The sequence below is a fragment of the Musa acuminata genome, chromosome BXJ2-9 (assembly GCF_036884655.1).
Source record: "Musa acuminata AAA Group cultivar baxijiao chromosome BXJ2-9, Cavendish_Baxijiao_AAA, whole genome shotgun sequence".
NCBI classification, from domain to species: Eukaryota; Viridiplantae; Streptophyta; class Magnoliopsida; order Zingiberales; family Musaceae; genus Musa; species Musa acuminata.
The window spans coordinates 14,102,384-14,123,908 of NC_088346.1; the positions used below are offsets into that span (position 1 = coordinate 14,102,384).

A 21,525-nucleotide genomic window follows, 5' to 3' on the forward strand; every position below is an offset into this window, starting at 1 on the left:
CATAGTCGATCAGCTTTTTCGAATACCCGTATCTATTCGATCCACATAGTAGATCCGATACCCTTTAAGTATAAAGTAAGTAAACTGAGTTAGTTAATAGCATTGATGTCGGATTCGGATGAAATTATTAAGAATCCGATCCGTTGTGGGCCAACAAGCTTGGACCCGCAAAGTCAGCCAGTCCCCGACTTCGATCCCTCACACACAAAGCTTAAAGGAGGAATTTATGATTATAATTAAACTAAAATAAATAAAATGTAAAAATAGAATACATCCGCGGATCTCACAAACATTTCGCTCTCTCTCTCTCTCTCTCTCTCTCTCTCGTTCCAAATTCTAATCGTGCGATTCGAGTTTGTTCCTTGAAGATACTTAAACCTTGAGGTCGGTTCCAATTCTTCACTTGTGAATTGTTGTTAGCACTTGTTTTTCTCGATTAGATCCGGCAATGAATGTTAGGTTTTCATCGGCTTTGCTGAAAGCACCGAAAGGATTCGATCTTTTGCTAAATTCGAGCGTTTTTGCTCTGTATTCTTGGATTTAGTTAATTTGGATAGAACTTCGATTTCTCTCTCGAAAATTGTTCTTCTTTTCCCCTTTGTTTTTGAGGCGTTGGGCTGTTCTCCATTCAATAGGTTGGCGTTATTGATTGCGATCAGTTTGTTAAGATCGTGTAGATGTTTTGGGAGTGAGAGTTTTTGAACAGGGTGGAGATGTCCATCGTAATAAGTTTTCCCGGCCTATTCTGTAATTTGGTTGTGTGGGGATTGGATTTTTTTCTTTTATTTGTCCAAGATAGAGTACTCATGATTGTTGCATTATAACTTAGGTGGATATGTTTGTGTAAATTTGATAAGCTTGACTCGCTGTGTGCATGAAACCATAATTTAAGTCTCAAGACGCCATCAGATGCATCAAAATTTTGATTTTGTAGAAATGTAGCATTTTTATCTCATTTTTAATTTTTTTTATAACTTCATCAAGATCAAATATACAAACAGTTTTCTTGGAATCATATGACATGCAAACAACCTTGAAGTTTGGCTTTCTCATTGGCATTTGCCTCTGCTAAATTTGTAAAGTTGAATGCCCTGAAGTATCTCTTGATGACCAGTTTGTGATTTTTCTTTCCTTTGACCAAGAACTTACAAGTGCAGGTCCATGTGGAGAAGTATGAATTATTTGTAGTGCTTGTCTCGCAAGGGGTGGTTTATTGACTAATAAAGGGGAAATGAAATCCACAACTGCTGAGGTGGATCCAGGATCATATCTGCTTTCAAGAACAGTTGATGGTTTTGGATTTACAAAACAAGAACAGAGCAACTCAACAGAGGCCTTATCTAGAAACAGACCTGTGGATGACCATCCCAATGACAGGCATGTTTGACAACATTGGATTTTTTATTTCTCCCACTTATGCATGTTTCTCCTTTGTAAAGATTATCCAATTTGAGTATCATTGGTGACATAAAACAGGGCAGTCAGTAAATATTACCATTTGCAATACCATTCTATATGGGTCAAGAATTACAGAAAGGGTTAAATGTAGATCATATGAGGCACTTTCTTTCATATTACTGGCTACTAGTATATAGATCTGACAGATCAGTTAGTCTTCATTTTAGTGAACTGCTACAAAATACTCCACATTTGTTATATTGCTGGATGAGAGTTATTTTACGCATGTTGCAAATACATGAAATAATGTTAGTGTACTTATGCAATCTGTTCATGTTTTCAAATATGAATATATGAAATAATGTAGGTGTACATATGCAATCTTCACATGTTGCAAATATGTGAAGCAATATTATCTTTTGGTAAATTCTTCCTTGTTTCATATTGCATTTCTTCCTCAAAGGATTTCAACCTAATGGACACGACATAAACAGTATTGTGACACATTCTACTAGATATGAAGACTTCTAAGTTTTCTTTTCTCTGTTCAATTTATGAAATATTGGTGTTATTTATCCCTACTGCTGCTGCTTTCTTTTCACTAAAGTTCTTTACAAACTTGTATCTGTTAGGAAGTTTCATGGTGTATTTTTCAAAAAAGAAAAAACAACAATGTTTGTACTTACATGTGCATCTTCTTACTACTAATCTGTGGTTATTGATTTTTAACAGAGAACAAAAGAGGATAAGAAAATGGAGGAAAATGATAGGTGTTGGTGGGAGTGACTGGAAGCACTATGTTAGAAGAAAACCTCATGTAGTTAAGAGACGTATTAGAAAAGGCATCCCTGACTGTTTAAGAGGACTTGTTTGGCAGTTGATTTCTGGAAGTCGAGACCTCCTGCTAATGAATCCAGGCGTTTATGAGGTACTTTCTGTTTCATGCTTCGTAGAAGGTATACCCTATTTCAACTGAAGTGACATTTCTTGTTGGACTGGTGCAATCTGGATCTATATGATTCAGAAGCATCCAATATTGTTTAGTACCTAATACATAAGTAGAAATGTTATTTTATCGTAAAGTAATGATTTAAATTATCTATTTTTTTATATGACAAGGCGTTCTGCAGCATCACTTTTAAAATCAAATTTATGTGGAAAATGATCAAATTTTCTTAATTGTCATTGCAGTTTTTGCAGGTTTCTTTACCAAAATATGCACTGTGTGGTTTCATCTTTAGCTGATTAAAAGAAAGCTTAAACTGCTAATACTTTTGCTGCAGCAACTGGTGATATATGAGACATCAGCATCAGAATTGGAAATAATTCGAGACATATCTCGTACTTTTCCATCACATGTTTTCTATCAACAGAGACATGGACTAGGGCAAAGATCCCTGTACAATGTTTTAAAGGCTTACTCTGTATATGACAGGGATGTTGGATATGTTCAGGTTTAGTTGTCAACTGTATCAATTCAGAAATCAATCAATTAAAGATTTTGTTATTCTTAGGGTATCATTTGATGCAACCTTTTCTGCTGCAGGGCATGGGTTTTTTAGCAGGTTTGTTACTTCTTTATATGAGTGAAGAGGATGCCTTCTGGCTGTTAGTTGCTTTGTTAAAGGGAGCCATTCATGCACCAATGGAAGGCTTGTACCAGGTAACTGCATTTAATCTAAGTACTCATTTGTCTAGCCATGTTATATGAAGTTCTTTCTGACTCTATGCTTTCTTATTTTACATGTACAGAAGTCATAGTAGTATAGAGCAAGGTCTGCCATACCGTACCGTTCCGGAGTTTCGACCCAGGCTCGGTACGGTATGGTACCGGTGTACCGGGCGGTACACCAGGGCATACCGAGCAGTACACCCTGGTGTACCGATACTGTAGCAGTGCTTCCTTTTCTTCCTTCCTCTTTCTCCATTGTGTCTTCTTCTTTCTTCCTCTTTCTCCACTACTCCTATTTCCTTTCCTCCACTGCCTTCTCTTCCTCCTTCCCCTGCCTCCTCCTCCTCTTCTTCCTTCATTTTCCCATTCTTCTTCTTCCTCTTCAGTAGAAATTGGTGTTCCATGTGTCAATTCACTGTACCAATTGGTATGTATCCTGGTTCGAAATTGCAATCCTTGCTTAAAAGTGAGATTGGGAGGATACGTGAGGCCAAACATACATGCTAGGTAATAATACACCAAGAAATCTTATTAGCTGAATTTTTGCTTATTAAAGTTGGCTTTTAGAAAGATTCTATATGGGGTTAAGGTAAATGTTATTTCTTGTCCCTACTCCCTATAGCATAGTATTTATGAGCTGTATAAGTTCCCACTAGCTGTGTTCAATTTAACATAAGCATTTCTTTGAGTTGTCAACTTAATGTGTGGTTTTTGAATGTGAGATGTTTCTGTGGTTTCAGTGTAAAGAAATTGTTATCATCTCCAGTTAAAAAGTGGAAAAACCGTACCATCACTTTTATAAATCTTGGACACATATGACCCTCTCTCTTTTTATTGTTGTTCTTGGAACGGTATCCTATTTGCTATATGCTCTTACAAAAGCTGAGTAACAAATTCTTGCTCAGATATTGAATGTACAATCCTTTTGCTTCTGTGGGTGCAAATAATATTGAGTTGCATAGAAAAATTATAATGGTATGCCGTGATTAAGAATGCAAAGTATCTACTTGAGTTTTGGTGCTATGGTGATGGATTCATATAATTATTCTGTAGGGAATTTTTGAAGTAGTTCTGATATGATTTTGTTACAATAAGATGTTGAATGGAGCTCTTCTGTTTTAGTTAGAACATAGAAGCATATATTATGGCATTCTTAGTTAAATTGATGCTTACTTTATGTTTTTAACTTTTGCTTGTTGAGTAGGCAGGCTTGCCACTTGTTCAAGAATACCTATGTCAATTTGAGCAATTGGTGAAAGAATATTTGCCAATGTTGGGAGAACATTTTACTCAAGAGATGGTTAATCCCAGCATGTATGCTAGTCAATGGTTCATAACAGTTTTTTCGTACTCATTCCCATTTCCACTTGCACTTCGTATCTGGGATGTCTTTCTCTATGAGGTAGTAATCTGATTTCTTTCCTTTGTTTAGATCATGTTTATAGAATTTTGGTCTAACGATTTGCAATTGTTTGGGTGTCTATGTACTAAATTAATGTTCACAAAGATAGTTTGGATATCTATGCATCTAAGAGATGATATGTTTTCTTAGTGTCTGGATTCTTCCTACATGTGAAGCATCCTGATGGTATTTTTAGTAATAGCTTTTGGATAAAATATCTTCTGAGTTCGTATTCATTTATTATCGATTCTTCTCACATATATTTAGTGCGTATATTTTTTGTGCTCAAGTTTGTCCAAAATTGATTATTTTAACTGAAAACTTTGAAATATTTCTACACTTATTATGGATAATTTTGACAAACAGTAGGTCTTATTGATTGACCCACCACAATAGCCTTCTAAGTAGTCTATTATTTTTTTCTTGGAAAGCATCACATTATATAGTAAACTTGACTTAGTGCATCTAAGTCAATTTTTTTTATCATCTATGGTTGTAAAATTTATTTTTGAACAGGGTGTAAAAGTTGTTTTCCAAGTTGGCTTGGCCTTGCTAAGATTCTGCCACGATGACTTGGTAAGAAATGTGGTAAATTTTATCTCTGTGGTATGCTTTAGAACTTTCAAGTTATTGATACCACCAATTTACAATTTTAGATAAAATTACCCTTTGAGAAACTACTGCATGCCCTGAAAAATTTTCCTGCGGAAGCAATGAATCCAGATAAACTATTGCCACTTGCCTTCTCAATCAAGGTGATGATTAGTTTTATTCTCCTGCTGTTGTATTTATTCTTTTATGTCTGTTCTTTCTATGCTTGTAATATGATGGATTGAACCTTATGGATTCTAAAATTAGATGCCCATACTTTCACGGTTAAACTCAGCTAGAACATTTGCATCCTATTTCATGGAGGATGTGTTTTTTCCTTAAAGTAGGTGATTTGTTATTCTCATTTGAAAGTAACAGACTTTATAAGTATTACAGTGCAATCTCACTTGAAATCTTCAACAACCTAGTAGAATCAAAACTACTTCCACTCAAGCATTTATTCATTGTAAAATTGTTGAATAGTGCTTCCATTAGGAATACTAGTATTTTTTGGATGATTTCCATAACCGTTCTGTTTTTTTTTCTAGGTGTCAAAACGCTTGGAGGAGTTCAAAAGAGATTATGAGAAGAGGAAGGAGAGACCTTTGCCTCATTCATTGCCATCATTAAGCAGCTCTGGTATACCAATTCATAACCTAGCTGGCCTTGAATGATCAGTTTGTACCTGGTAATTGGTCCTCTACATAAACCATTCAGTGTGACAGAAGAAAGATATGATGTAATGGTATCTTGCATAACTATTTACCCGCTGTAATATAGATTCTTTCCTTCTTGTGGATTCTGTTTGGACAACTGTAATTGTTTTCAGTTCTGATTACCAAGTGAGTACCATTTCTTGTTCTTTCATCAGTGTGGATTTCTGTGGTGTCCGATATGACTTAGTGAACTCTGATAGTGGGCTGTAAACCTGATACTCTATTTTTCATGTTGTGCAGATATTGCTTCTAGTTTTCACATACCTAATCTATCTTGTGATACGATACAGAATGGTTAAAATATCTTTAGAAAAATATTTGTCTTTGTGCAGTACCATTAAAAGGTAATACCAAACAGGTTCTATATTATAATATTCCTCGGACAGGCTTTAGCCAAAATGATGATAAGAATGAATCCTGGACTCTTGTTGATGAACTCGTTTGCAGTGATTTCAAAAGGTTCTCACTTAAGTGCTCCGGCGAGGCGAGGCAAGGTGAGGCCCGGGTGCCTCGTTTCATTTTCAAGTGACGCGCTTCAAAGAGGCAACACGCTTCATTTTCAAGCGGTGTGTTTGAAAGAGGCACCGCCTGGGCGCTCGCCCGAGCCTAGGCACTAGGCACTTCGGGCGAGCACCTGGGTTAAACCAAGCAATCGTACTAGCGTTTTAGGTCTGGTTCGATCTCCAGTGCTTTAGTTGGTTCAATTGAACCAACTAAAGCACCAATATCAGTGCGACTTCCCCAACCCTAACCCTGCTCGTCGTTCCCGTTGTCACCGCTTGTCGCTCCCGCTGCTCCCTGTTATTGCTGCTATTGTCACTGCTCGTTGCTACCGCTGTCGCTACTCGCTGGTACTGTTGCCACTATCTCCGCTCGTCGTTCCCACTCCCGTTGTTGCCGCTACCACTATCACCGTTACCGTTGCCGCTACCATTATCGTCGCTACTGCTCCCACTTCAATTGGCACCCTTAGTCTTCCCTTACACTCTTCTCTTCTCTTTCGATAGTATAATATTAATTGTATAGTAGTAACAATATTTATATTTATTAGATTAATAATATATTATTTTAATTTTAATACTATTAATATTTATTTATTTAAAATTATTATTAGGTTTTAGGATAAATGACAAGTGTATAGAGCAACTCAATAGAGTCTCCAATGGCATCAAAAAAAGATCTGGAAGTATAATTATCTAAAGGATCCGAAAGATCCTAATGTAGTGACTTGCATTTGCGATAGGACTACTATATGTGATTTTTTTGTACAAAATAACATATAGTAGGAAATTTCAAGAATACAGCAGTTTGCAAAAAGTGTCCACCTGAGATAAAAGAAGGGTTGTTGAGTTATATGAATGAAAAAAAGACGCAAAGGAATGAATCTTACGAGAATTTACTAGAAGACAATGTTGAACATCTCAAGGATGAAGAAGAAGATTATTCTATGAGTATTAACCCAAGTGGGAAAAAAAATATACGACAAAAAAGGGAAAAAAGTTATGAGTACTAAGAATGGTAAAAAAGGACCGTTGGATCTATATATGTTTCAAGTATCACAGAAACAATAACGGCAAGCAGGAGACTCAAAATTTGAACAAACAAATATAAGTAATACTTGTGATAAAGAAATAAGAGGAAGAACAATTCAGTACATTGCGCCCTTCTTCTATCAGGCTAGTCTTCCCCTTAGTATAACTCGTTTAGACAGTTTTAAGGAAATGATTGAAGTTATTGGAAGATATAGTGCAAGATTAAAACCTCCAAGTTATTATAAGATACGAGTTTCATTATTGCAAAAAGAGTTGAATTGTACAAATGACTTACTAAATGGTCATAAAGAATCATGGACAATACATGGTTGCCCCATTATGTCAGATGTTTGGACTGACAAGAGGCATAGGAGTATAATTAATTTTATGGTTAACTATTCTTTAGGGACTATGTTTGTGAAATCAATAGATACTTTATCTTTTGTAAAATCTAAAGACAAAATATATGATTTATTTAACAAGTTCGTGAGAGAAATTGGAGAACAAAATGTCATCCAAATCATAACCGATAATGGAAGCAACTATGTATTAGTTGATAATATTCATCTTTTTTTTTAAATTTTTAAATTATTTTATCTTTAATTAAATGTGTTAAACTCTTAAGTCTTATCAGTTTTGTTATCCTTTGTCTTAGGTAAATTGCTTGAAACAAAATGACAACACTTATATTGGACTTCATGTGTGGCACATTTTATTGATTTAATGTTGAAAAATATTAGAAAGATCTTAGACATCAAGAAAACCTTAGAAAGGATAATTTTTATTGTTCGATTTCTTTATAATCATATTGGGGCTTTGAATATGATGAAAAAATTCACAGGAAATAAAGAATTAGTGAGATATGGTATTACTTGATTTGCTACTTCATTCTTGACATTACATAGTGTGCATCGTTAAAAATATAATCTGATAAACATGTTTACCTTTGATAAATAGTCATAATCTGATACATAGTCTTCCCCTTAGTATAACTCGTTTAGACAGTTTTAAGGAAATGATTGAAGTTATTGGAAGATATAGTGCAAGATTAAAACCTCCAAGTTATTATAAGATACGAGTTTCATTATTGCAAAAAGAGTTGAATTGTACAAATGACTTACTAAATGGTCATAAAGAATCATGGACAATACATGGTTGTTCCATTACGTCAGATGTTTGGACTGACAAGAGGCATAGGAGTATAATTAATTTTATGGTTAACTATTCTTTAGGGACTATGTTTGTGAAATCAATAGATACTTCATCTTTTGTAAAATCTAAAGACAAAATATATGATTTATTTAACAAGTTCGTGAAATAAATTGGAGAACAAAATGTCATCCAAATCATAACCGATAATGGAAGCAACTATGTATTAGTTGGTAATATTCATCTTTTTTTTAATTTTTAAATTATTTTATCTTTAATTAAATGTGTTAAACTCTTAAGTCTTATCATTTTTGGAAACAAAATGACAACACTTATATTGGACTTCATGTGTGGCACATTTTATTGATTTAATGTTGAAAAATATTAGAAAGATCTTAGACATCAAGAAAACCTTAGAAAGGGTAATTTTTATTGTTCGATTTCTTTATAATCATATTGGGGCTTTGAATATGATGAAAAAATTCACAGGAAATAAAGAATTAGTGAGATATGGTGTTACTTGATTTGCTACTTCATTCTTGACATTACATAGTGTGCATCGTTAAAAATATAATCTGATAAACATGTTTACCTTTGATAAATGGGTGACAAGCAAATAGACAAAAGAAGCAAAAGACAAGAGAGCTGCTGATATCATCTTAATGTCATCATTTTGGAATCATATAGTTTATATATTAAAGGTAATGAGCTCTCTTGTTCGAGTCATTTGGTTGGTAGATAATGAAAATAAGTCTGCAATGAGAAATATTTATGAGGCTATGCATAGAGCAAAGGAGATGATTAAAAAGTATTTTAATAAAAATAAAGAAAATTATGAGAAAATTTTTATAATCATTGATGAAAGATAGAATTGTCAACTTCATCGTCGGATATTATTTGAATCTTGAATTATTTTATAAGATTAAATCTATTGGATTTGATGTAGAAGTTTTGGATGGGTTATATTAGTGCATTACAAAATTAGTTCTATGCCTTGAGGTGCAAGATAAGATTATTCATAAATTATCTTTATATAAAAATACCGAAGGTCTTTTTGGAATTTGAATGGTCGTTCGATCCAAGACAACTATGTCTCTAGGTATTAATAATTTGATATAATTAATTTCATCTATAGTATGTTAATATGTTATTGCTAATAATAACATAAATTTTGTAATTGAACGGTGGAGTCTATTTGGAAATTCCACCCCAAACTTATTGCAATTTGATATCATAACTACTTAGTTTGATATGTAGTGTTTCAGGTTGTGAGCGAAATTAGAGTGTCTTTGAGCATGTAAGGATCGCTAAATATTTTTATTTTAATTAATTAATTTATTTAGATAGATGTATTAATATATTTTTAAATTATATGACATGATAGATTCACTCAAAGAGAGAAAATTGGTTGGAACATCAACGATTACACGATCTTGTTTATATAAAGTATAATAAAGCTTTGAAAGCTCGTCATGATTTGCAAAATAAAATTGATCCAATCTTATTGCAAGATATTGATATTCAAATAAGTGGTTGGTGGGAGAAATGGGTGCAAACTTGTAAGATGCCGAAGACGAGCTTGTATTTGAAGATAATAGATTGACATGAGGAGATGTGGCAAGAGCTTCAGGTGCCGGAGAATACAAACATATACAAGACAGATGATAAAGAGATTTTCTTAATTTAATCATATATTTTTATTTAATTTTTTAAATAATTATATTATATATTTTTATATTTTAGCATCTCACTTCGTTCGGGCGGCGCTTCGGGCGTTTTTGAACCTTGACGTCTTTTAGCGTCTAGCGTTTTTTAAATCACTACTCGCTTGTTGCTCTGCTTCTTAATGCCGGTGATTAGTCTCTTGTTTGTAAGCATAGATCAAGTTGCAATTTGTAGTGCTTAACCAACCAATCTATAATCATCTGACTCATATATGATATGGAATGCTAGGAACAAGGTTTTTTATGTCTATTTTAAACAGCTAAGATGCACATTGTTGTCAATGTTACGCAGCTCTAAGGGTTTATCCACTGATGATTTGTCATCGACATCCACTTGCACCCTGTGGGAGTTGTTGCTTCTGACTCAGGTACACGTAATCTTGTATTTTTTTCCCTGTTCTGCTGTCCTATGTATAGCATTTAATGTTGAATTTTTTGTCTGCTGACTTGTCAGTTCATGATTGAGCAACTTTTTATAGTGTGGTTAATAATTGTGGCCTTTTATGGAATCTATTGATCTGGATTCGGTACATCATCCATTGCAGCTGGTGGAGGTGATCATATCTAGAAACGTATTAGTGTAGTGTTAGAGTATAGGGTTGTCAAAAAAGGGAAGGAGGTGCTGCTTTGCCCTCATGGCACTTTGTGAGTCTCCTTTAATAACACACAATGAGAATGATTGATTGATTGTAGATTGTTTTCTCAGCAAACTCTCCCAAAATTAGTTTTTTAACCCAAGCTATTGTTTGACTAATCAAATTCTTGATAAACAATCTGAGACTATTTAGCTACAGTGCCATGTAAAATTATGCATTTAAAAATGTGCTAATATAATATTTTATAAGTGCCTTGCACTCCAAGAACATTGATCAGATTCAAAATGATTGCTTCAATTAAAAGCAACCCAATAACTCAATGTAAGAATGAAGAACATAACATTTTCCTAGAAGCATTATTTGTTGATTATATTCTACTGCAATTGTGTCAGTGAATCAATTTGCAAAGGTATTCATGAGAGCATATGCTATAAACTAAATGTTGTTGAGGATCACCATAACCAAACTTGAGACATCCACCAGAGGCATAATATAGGTTACTTGATGCAAAATTGATATTTATGCCATTTGTTTAAGTTTCTTAATATTGATGTCAAAATGTTAAGAAATCATTTACAAGCAAACAACCTGTTGCCTATAAATACCCTCATCTGACCTATTCTCTTTCCAGCGATTACAACTCTCTCTCTCTCCCTCTCTCTCTCTCTCTTTCTCAGTGGGATCTCTCCACTATCTTTTGCTACAAAGCTTGTGGGGTTTCGTTTGCTAGAGGGGTCAGGTTTCTTCTCTCTTCCATTCGGGGCCTGCACAAAGATCTCTCTCTGGTGTGTGTTGCCTTGGCTTTCTTTAAGTCTTTGTTTCGATTTCAAGACTCGTATCTCCAGTCGATTTAGAACTGTGACATGAATTTAGAGGTTCCCCTTCTGTGTGTATGGGTTCATGGCAGAAAGTTCTTTGTTGAAATGCTGTGTGAAGTTACTGGATATTGGAGTTCTAATATAAAGACTATTACATCCTCGTAAAGTTGGAACAATAGCTGTCTCATTGTGCTCTTAATCCGTCTGATAGATAAACAAGTATACCACATGGGATTTACTTTATGAACACCAGGTTCTTCAAACTAAGATGAAGCTACTGCTGTATTTTCTTTTTCTTATCTTCGAAAGGAAAAAAAACAACCGCTGTGTTGAATGGAACTCCTGTTCATGAGAAGTCTCTTGTGGAAGTAAGGAAGCAGTATTCCAGTAGCCTCTTTTTATCTGAAGAAGACAATTGAGGCATGGTTGGCTGTTCTGCATGGTTCAACTTGCAATTTTCTTGCCTATTTATGTTTCTTTTTCTTTATCTGTTGCAGCAGTAGGTATTATAGCATTTGGGATATATTTTTTGTTAGTGTCATATTTTGTTGTCAACATGATGCTTCGAATGTTGTTGTTGCATCTTCTATGAGTCAGATGCCCCGCTTGAAACATCCAAAATGGTTGTTTCTTTGTGTCTCATCAATTTTATAATAGACTCTTTTCTGATAAGGATCATATCGAAAGCTTGTCTGACTATTTCTTTTTGATACTTAAATCAGTAAAATGTTTCAGAAAGTGAGTGAGCCCTAAGTGTCTGCCTACTTGGGAGAGATTGCCCAAACCATAATTACAAAGGACTATAGTGGAAAAGGTTTCCTTTTGGAGACCATGTTGACTGACTATGCTTATGACTGATTGATTGAAAGATGCTTAGGTTACGAGTGTCAAACCTCTTGACAACTTAACTGGTTCCATGTGTCGAGTTCCCAAACATAGCCTTATCATCTATTCGTTGGATAAATAGAGTAAAGCTGTCATGAAATCACTGACTACTCATGCTTCCCATCTCTCATTTGCAGCAAGACTGGATGTTCTAATGGACGCCAAACGTGGTGATCGATCAGGTAGCAACTATTCCAACTACGAATCTCCTCCGGTCTACAACGCTGAAGAGATCCGTCCTCATGGTGGAATCAAGAGGTTCAGATCTGCTGGCTACTCCAATGTAAGTTTCAAGCAAGAAGCAATCATGATTCACGACTTAATTGCATCGACATCACTCTTCGAGTTTCCTTGAATTCCATTATTTCGACTGCAAGAAAGATATACTGTGTTGTGCTCCAACAAAGTTCTCTCTGGATTTAAGTGGGTGATCTGCAAGTATCGAGTGGAACTCGATACAGATCATAAGCAGGAAACAAGTGATGATCATTTCCTACACCTGTGAGACATGATAATGACATTGGAATTTAATCTGTAGCCCCCATCCAAATCTCGTATGTTGATATATCTGCTGCTCACTCTAATGACAATATTCAACTCCATTCTTTGCATGTTTGCAGTGCGCTCGCAAGCCCTCCTGATGACCACAAGTGACACTCTTCCAGAGCGCACGCGATTGCATTACTCGCTCGATTTGATCTGCATACATACCGTTTCTACTCACTTGTGTGACTGTTTCGTCCGATATCCTACCGAAATGGCATCGCCTGTCTCTGCAATTGGATTCGAGGGATTCGAAAAGAGGCTTGAGATCTCATTCTCTGGGCATGGAAGACAAGACCTTCGATCCCTCTCCATGGCACAACTGGATACCATTCTGCGACCAGCTGAGTGCACGATAGTAGCAGCACTGTCGAACAAGTTTGTGGACACCTATATCTTATCCGAATCCAGTCTCTTCATCTACCCTCACAGGATCATCATCAAGACCTGTGGCACCACAAGGTTGCTCCTATCGATCCCTCCTCTCCTTCATCTGGCTGCACATTTATCTGTAAGATACACTCGCGGAGGCTTCAGATTCCCAGAAGCACAACCGTTCCCTCATCGCAGCTTCGCGGAGGAGGTTGCGGTCCTCGATAGGCACTTCACTCGGCTTGGTTGCAGCAGCAAAGCATACAGTATGAGTAGCTCGCTGAAGTCTCAGCAATGGCATGTGTACTCTGCGACTGCGGCGCGCTCCGACCGACCTCTCTACACTCTCGAAATGTGCATGATGGGTTTGGACCGCAAGCGTGCTGCAGTCTTCTACGGGAAGCAGCACAACACAGCGTCCGAGATGACCATTGCTTCCGGGATCAGTGACATCCTTCCCGGCTCCCAGATATGTGAGTTCCAGTTCGATCCCTGTGGTTACTCCATGAATTCCGTCGAAGGAGCTGCCATCTCCACCATCCATGTGACGCCGGAGGATGGATTCAGCTACGCCAGCTTCGAAGCGATGGGTTATGATGCTGAGGTGATCGACTTGGGCCGGCTGATTACTCGGGTTTTGGCGTGCTTCAGACCCGCCGAGTTCTCGATCGCGGTCGAAACAGATGGCGTCGGTGAGGGATCGCCACGGGGAGCTGCGTTGGATGTGAGTGGGTATGTCAGCGGAGAGAGAAGGTACAAGGAGATGGGAAGAGGCAGTGTGGTGTATCAGAGTTTCAAGGCATGTGACTGTGAATCTCCGACATCAATTCTGAAGAATTTGTGGGATGATATGGATCCTCACAGGTCTAATTTGTAGAGGTACGTGGGTGATTCAACAGAGTTTTAGATGTATTGTGGTATCTTTCTCTCTCTCCCTCTCTCTCTCTCTCTCTCTCTCTCTCTCAGGTACGTGGGTGATCCGAAAGAGTTTTAGATGTATTGTGGTCTCTCTCTCTCTCTCTCTCTCTCTCTCTCTTGCAAGCAACACCCTAAAATTTAATGGGGGCTATTCAATCAACCCACCTTGTGGTTTCCAAACATACAAATAAAACGAGTGGTATGAATTACATTCTATAAATTTATAATACAACAAATTAATTTGATAGTACTATCCATGACTCAGTTATTTTAGTTTAAAAATTTTAAAAATCTTGTCCTATAATTTATATCTAAAATATTACTATAACGATAATATACCTCTCATTTATCTTAGGTGAGATTAAAGGCTCCAAAAACATCATCTTACAAGATTAAATACCGAATGTTTTATTCTGCGGTAAATTAGCATACTTAAAACATTTATTTTTTGGTGGTATGTAAATTTCATCCTATAAAATTTGTCACTCATATATTAGAGAGATTAGAGGATCTAAAGCATGGGCCTAAATCATCATTATCATCATCATCATCATCATCATCATACATATATATATATATATATTTGATACTGATGTTTGTGACTCACAACTCATCTTCATGACTCCTAATTTGTTTTAAAAAAATAAAAGCTTTATCTGGTGTACAAACTCTTTTTTTTCTCTCTCTTCGTAATGAATGTATGTGAGATGGGAAACACACATCACCGAATCCCCTATGTCACTAAAGAGAAGGTTTGATATGAACGGTCAAATTTATCATAATTCTACTAAAAATCTTTTAATTATTTATGAAGAATTAATAATAAAAGCTAAAGCTAAAAAGACAAGAGAAGTCTTGATTTATTTATTGAAAAGTATTTGGAAGGAGTAAACAAGTCTAATGACAATTTTTTAACCTATTTTGAGGAATAAAGGTTATTCAGCTATATTGGATAATATTAAGAATTATGGGTTTATTCATGAATAATCATTCAAATCAATTCAAGACATATTCATGAGTGATCTACATCATGAATTAGGAATACGAATGTTATTTAATGTATTTAATGGATTCATTCCCTTTATACTTAGCCTTTGTATTATATAAACAAGGTTGACTTTCTCTGAAAAGAAATAATTCAGAAATATAATAATCTTCCAACACTGGTGAGTATTTTATTTTTTAAGTTATTGCATGAGACGTTCAAATCCCAAAAATTTTTAATTTTTCTTTCAATTTATTAAATTTCTTAGTTTGTGATGTTTTAAGGGAATCAAAGTGATCTTCTAATTATTTCATTAATTTTATATTGATAAAATGATTAGAATAGATTCTCTTACTTCAATCTTGAACGATCTATCTTGTTTCAATTCGTTGGAGGGTGTCAATTTACATTCAATATGTATCATAGCTCTTTAACTGAACAAGTTGATGATTTCCATCGGTATTCCCTCACCCTTATAGTATTGAATGATTAAGAGAGTCACCCTGCTCCACCTCAAGCTTTCAAGACTGCTTCTCCCTGTGTTCTGATTCCCTCGGGCAATAAAGCTGGACCACACACGGACATATTTGTTGACTTGTTGAGCTCCTCTTTACCTATAGAGATCAGGAGATTCATCGGTAAACCAAGTTCAAATGTCCACATTTGTGTTCCTTTTTTCCCACTCCCTCCCCAGCCATGAGAGTTTACACTTCCAAGTCAACTTTGATCCAAACTTTACAGCAAGGTTTACTTGCTTAAGATTGCTAGCTGTTCAAACAAAATGCTTATCAAGCGCAATTGTTTAAACCAAAAGGAGGTGCCAATGTTTCTCAACTTTTGATTGGTCATATACTAGGAGAAAATGTCAGGTTCATCATTCGTTTGTTTGTTTGTATGTGTAAGGCAGGTACAGGGGGAAGATAGCAGAATACCTCCCTTTCACAACATTTTGGAGCATCTGACATGCTTTAATCCAGGTGACAAAAATGAGAATTAGGCATCATTCTTGTGGATCTGTGTTGAGGAGGCATCTCCAGTCACAACAACTCACCAGTTTGGGCAACAAAATCATGCTGAAGAGATGTTTGTTTCCATCTGGTGAATCTCTGGTTGTAAAAGTCAACCTGTAAATAGAGAACAGGCTGACCTTTTTCCACAACTTGTAAGCCATTTGAGTACTAGTAGCTGCCATAATATCAGCACAACGGAAATCCAGATACTAATGTCAATGATATTGAATCATGATCTTTTGTGGCCTCATTGTTAACATATCAGCAGTAGTCAGAAGATATCCCTGTTAATCTTCATGTTCCTCTTCACTCTCTGAATCTAAAGAAATAATTTATCAAGAAACATCAAAACAACAGAAGGCATGGAATTACATAAAATATGGAATGCAGAAAAATGAAGATGGGAGCTATTGAAGGTTGCAGACAATCCATAAACAGAACCCTACAAATGTATCATTGACCACTAAATATTTATATATATTTTATTTTTATGTAGAAAAATGTTATATGAGACAGCACTTACCCGATCGAATATCGTCTCCAACACTACCTCTAGCCATGATTTCTTTTACAAGAGTCTGGTAGATCAAAACCCACCAATACATGTGAAGAACAAGTAGCGAGAATAGAAGAGTGTTGTCCTTCAAACTTGTGCTTCTTGTTGTCCTGAGCAAGACAAGGTAAAAGAACCATTAAACTGAATCTCAAAAAGCCCAAGTAAATAACATTCTTTGGAAATAGAATTGAGATGCATTAAACTTAGTCTTGGATCAAGATTTATTTTATTTTTTCATTATGCTTGGAGAATTCCACGTTCTGTTAAGTAACTTATGCTTAGTTGTACTTTGTACACAGATTTGTAGCATAAAATGGTAAACTATTCTTACCATCAACCAATGTCAATCACATTGAATTGTCAAAGTCAAAATAAATCAAAGTTGCAAAACTCCCCTTTCTAAAAAATATTAGACCTATTTAGGAGTTGGAAGAATAGCATTTGAAAGCCAATTAGTAGCAAGTTGTACGTTGGAAGAACAATAGGGTTGGTTTATGCCTTTGTGCTGCCCAAAACAGGCCAAAAATAGCTCAATCATAGTACAAAATAGCCAACAACTGCATGCCATGATTCACACTCAGGCGCAAAAATCCTTATGACCATCCAAAACTTCAATCCTTCTGCAAAACAGTCGATCTGCCTGAACAAACCGAGCTACTCCTAATTCTCCTTTATAAATCTATGGATGGGGCACTCAATCCTTCCTAATTTGCTCTTCTACTTAAAATGATGTTCAGCACAAAAAGATGTTGCATGAATTAAATTAATTCAAATACCAAAATAATCTTAGTTCCCCATTAGAGGTTTGACTCGTCATGCCGAGCAAATACAATGAATACAAAATAGATTAATATGGAAGCCAACTTGTGTAATCTACCCTGTAATGGCAATTCACATTGAACCAATATACCTAAATAGCATCATCAATAAAAGTATATCAATCAGTATTAGCATGAGATACTTACCTTGTACTTCGGAGGATCCAGAATGGATGGTACGCAAGCCAAGGTAAAATCCGTGATGCAACAAACAGAAGAAATGATGTGTTAGCAAACCATTCAGAGCCATTATACTTGGCCATCTTCCCACTTCCAAAAACACATCACTTGCCTCATGTCTGGCGAAAACGACTGAACCAACATGAGCAAAACTGTACAAATAGAAAGATATAAGACAAAGGAAATAAACTTTGACACCTAAGCTGTCAAATGGACTTTAAAAGTACCATTTTATGAACATCTTCATCATCCAGGTCTTTGTGTATCAAGTTGTCTATGGAGCATGACTAAATCCATACAATGTTATTGAGAATCCAATTTGGGGCACAAGAGCATATGAACTGGTATAATAAGTTGGTAATACTGGTGGGACCATAGGAGCAACCAATTTCATTTGATTCATGATCATGGTTCAATTAAACTGAATAACTATATTCCATGTGTAACACTGCCGATGCTGGTCTCAAACCCGGATGGAAAAGGTGGAAGGTTACATTAGGTCACTAACAACCAATGTAAAATTATATCAGATCTCATGAACATGGATCTTAACCGATTTCAATATAGAGCCCCCAAATAGTTAGGACTTACGGTTTTGTTGTTGTTCTGGTTATTGTAACTATGTGCCACCTGTTGAAGTGGAGCCACATAAACCTGATGGATGAGCACTTACACGTACAAAAGCTCCCAACTTAGACACATCTTTAAATACAGCGAATGCTTGATATAGTGGCACATTATGTTATTATTTTGTGCTCTTCTTCTCAAAATTCTACTAGTACCATCTCACTCCACCAATTAAAATGTTATGGTATACTAGTTTAACAAAATATTTCTCACAATTAATTTAAATATGCTCTAATTTGTACATGTTTTTACTCTGTTCTCTTTAACTTATTTGTAGTATATGACAAAGATGCAGATTATAAATGAGATTTCCTTTTTACTTGAAGCTCAAAGAGGTTAATTTTGAAAATTTGTTTCTATTATTTAAAGTGTTTTGTTTAAATAATACAAACATATCCTTTTTCATGAAAGATAGTCAAAATAAATTAAATTTAAAATTATATTTAGAACAAACAATATGACAAATGATTTATCTAAAAAAAGGAAGAAAGAAATATTTGTCTCCAATGAAAGGACAATCAGATAAAACATATATGCAATCTGAGATTTGCAAAGAGTAGTAAAAATTTACAAGAAATATAAGTTGACCAACATAACCTGCGAGCTAATAGAACAAATATCTCCATGATAGCTATTTGTTAGAATGATAGCAGCAAAATTAAACACTTATATCCAGCGGAATGACTAACCTGAGTATGTAAGACGGCTGAATAAGAACCAAAGTTGCTAAATGATAGGCATTGACACATCGAAATCGGATTGTCTTGTTTCCCAGAACATAGTGCAAATATGGAGGATGCGTAGAATGCAGCAGCATACGTGTAAACTGCCTAAGTTTCAATGTGGATGAAATTTATATTCAATAAATATGTCCATAGACAGTTTAGATGCCATTAGAAATAAGTAAATGGAAGAAAATTGCCAAGAAAAAATAAATTTACTTTATTTTCTGATCTGGCCAGACCTGATCTCCTGGTCCTATCCATAAGTATCTGGTACTTTGTAAACCATGGTTCACTGTATGTAACAGGCAGGAACAGAGACTCTCCTGAAAGAAAATAAACACTCTTCCATGCTGATTCCTTAAATTTGTTAATTTTTCTTCTCCTTTCATTTTCCGTACTGAAATTTCCATGAACTTTTCTAGGTATAAGCTGCATAGCCAATGTCTAGAGATTGAGAAAAACATTATATTCAGAATGAGAATGAGATATTCCATAGGTATAAATGAACAACTGCTAAAAGTGAATTAAACAAGAAATGAAACATCTGGAATCCATAAACCAAACAACATATGGATGCTAAGACAACCATTCTTTCTTTGATATGGACTATCCATCAGAATCAGATGCATGCTAAGGAAATATAGGCAAATGTAAAGAATAATAATCCTTGTAATTGATATAATGCTTATATATTCTTGTCATCAAATGTAAAATATTACAAGCTTTTCAGAAACTTGAAAAAGCAAAAAACGATTGTTTTATGTTATCAACATATAAGTACATATGTGACCAAAAACTTAAAAGAGTTTGTCAAGTGCCTGACAAAAATAGTCAAACCACATTATTTGTTGGGGTAGATGCAAGAATTCTACCATATTAGACGCTAAGACGCATACCATTATGTCTAGAATTGAATGTCAGCGTATGCATCGTACCATACACTGGATATAAGGGGGACATGGTGGAGCTAACAAACTCCATGGGATTAACTCAGCTGTACTCAAAGAATAGTAAAACATTCAACAAATAATTCATACAGTTTCTTTTTTTTTTTAACAAAGGTAACTATCTATTGATCAAAGCTGTGTTATAAACTGAGCAACGAGGGAATCAGCAGCAGAAAACATAAAGCTGGAAAACTGGGATCTTGCAAAATTGGCCAAGGTGTGGCTTACACAATTATGAGCCCTGGGGACATGGTAAATACCTAGGACATGTAGTGAATAAAAAAGGAAGAAGCTATCTAGCAACATATTCCTCAAAAACCAGGGAATAGGATTGATTCCTTTTGCAATGTTCACTATCTCCAAGCAATCAGAGTAGATATCAATGCAGGGGAGTTGGAGAAACTGGAGTCCTTCCAAAAGGGGATTTGTTTCTGCCATCAAAGGGCTCAAAGCCTTGCTGCAGGTGCCTCCCAACCAAAGCTGCACAGGATCCTCCAACATTCCCTCAGGACTTGGGGCAGAATTTATATAGTCATTAGTATAACAGCTTTTGCAGTGAGAATGGTAGCTGTGTTTGGCGTCATTTCGGTTAATCCAAAGAAACCAAAGTGCATAGACAGAATGAAAAGAGCAATCATTTCAGCATTTCGGTTGTTTATAGATTACAAATAGTCATTTCAACAAAATAAACTATAATACCGGCACTTAAAAAGAAAACTTTTAAGGTGCTCCGAATCACATACCTCCAAGAGGAACCTATCGAGGAACAACATCACGAAGAAGGGCAGCGCCACGAAGTCCCCGTACGCGGCGTACGACTCCAGCTCCCATCTCATCCACCGGAGAGCTTCCATCACATCCATCTGTCGCCTGATCACGGGGCGGAGAAGGTCCAAAGAGAAGCTTTGGGAGGCCGCCGGTGCCAATGGCCGGTCGAAATGCGAGCATTTTATATCAGTGTGTGATGGGAATCACATGCGATCGCAAGTATTCATTATATTTTACCGGCGATTCGTCGCACCTACCTCCGACCGAAACAGGCGAACGCGGATCCTGGGAAGGATAAGTGTAGTTTTCTCATTATATCGCGGCCGTCCATGACCTTAATTTAAATGGAACAAACGGCTTCGATCGAGCGTCGAAAAATTTGGGATTAGATCCAGAGAAGATTTACGATGGACAAGCCGAAGTCAACCTTTCAGAAGTCAATATCTCATTGACCCCATTCGTATGACCAATGGATTACGTGGAATCTGCCAATTGGACGGATTCGAAGATGAAACTACGTGGTTTTGATACAGCCCGCACCAAAAGTTACAGAGACGGAGAACAGCAATTGGTTGGTAGCAATCCAATTCTGG

The 21,525-nt window shown here is 35.9% G+C and overlaps 3 protein-coding genes across 7 annotated transcripts; 2 read left to right on the top strand and 1 right to left on the bottom strand.

Annotated features, from left to right (window-relative positions):
* The first annotated feature begins 250 nt into the window (after positions 1–250).
* Positions 251–5,930, top strand: LOC135584129 (uncharacterized). Of its 4 annotated transcripts, none has more exons than XM_065125987.1 (9): positions 251–384; positions 1,158–1,377; positions 2,131–2,326; positions 2,682–2,852; positions 2,945–3,061; positions 4,275–4,472; positions 4,989–5,048; positions 5,129–5,227; positions 5,612–5,930. In XM_065125987.1, exons 2-9 carry the CDS (start codon positions 1,232–1,234, stop codon positions 5,735–5,737), a joined length of 1,113 nt encoding a protein of 370 aa, XP_064982059.1. In that variant the 5' UTR covers positions 251–384; positions 1,158–1,231; the 3' UTR covers positions 5,738–5,930. The 4 variants fall into 4 exon arrangements, with proteins under 4 accessions (XP_064982059.1, XP_064982061.1, XP_064982062.1 ...); XM_065125988.1 differs by having other exon boundaries at positions 264–384; positions 1,143–1,377; XM_065125989.1 differs by lacking the exon at positions 5,129–5,227.
* Positions 5,931–11,421: 5,491 nt separating this feature from the next.
* LOC135623375 (S-adenosylmethionine decarboxylase proenzyme-like) lies at positions 11,422–14,503 on the top strand. The gene is made up of 3 exons (XM_065126291.1): positions 11,422–11,565; positions 12,621–12,766; positions 13,104–14,503. Exon 3 carries the CDS (start codon positions 13,124–13,126, stop codon positions 14,273–14,275), a length of 1,152 nt encoding a protein of 383 aa, XP_064982363.1. The 5' UTR covers positions 11,422–11,565; positions 12,621–12,766; positions 13,104–13,123; the 3' UTR covers positions 14,276–14,503.
* Positions 14,504–15,984: 1,481 nt separating this feature from the next.
* LOC135622142 (ASC1-like protein 1) lies at positions 15,985–21,151 on the bottom strand. 2 transcript variants are annotated; one of them, XM_065123788.1, is made up of 6 exons: positions 20,908–21,151; positions 19,434–19,661; positions 19,182–19,322; positions 17,833–18,017; positions 16,835–16,977; positions 15,985–16,630 (listed from the first exon to the last, which is right to left on the bottom strand). In XM_065123788.1, the coding sequence occupies exons 1-4, from the start codon at positions 21,025–21,027 to the stop codon at positions 17,979–17,981; spliced, it is 528 nt and encodes a 175-aa protein (XP_064979860.1). In that variant the 5' UTR covers positions 21,028–21,151; the 3' UTR covers positions 15,985–16,630; positions 16,835–16,977; positions 17,833–17,978. The 2 variants fall into 2 exon arrangements, with proteins under 2 accessions (XP_064979860.1, XP_064979859.1); XM_065123787.1 differs by lacking the exon at positions 20,908–21,151 and having other exon boundaries at positions 19,434–20,687.
* Positions 21,152–21,525: the final 374 nt, after the last annotated feature.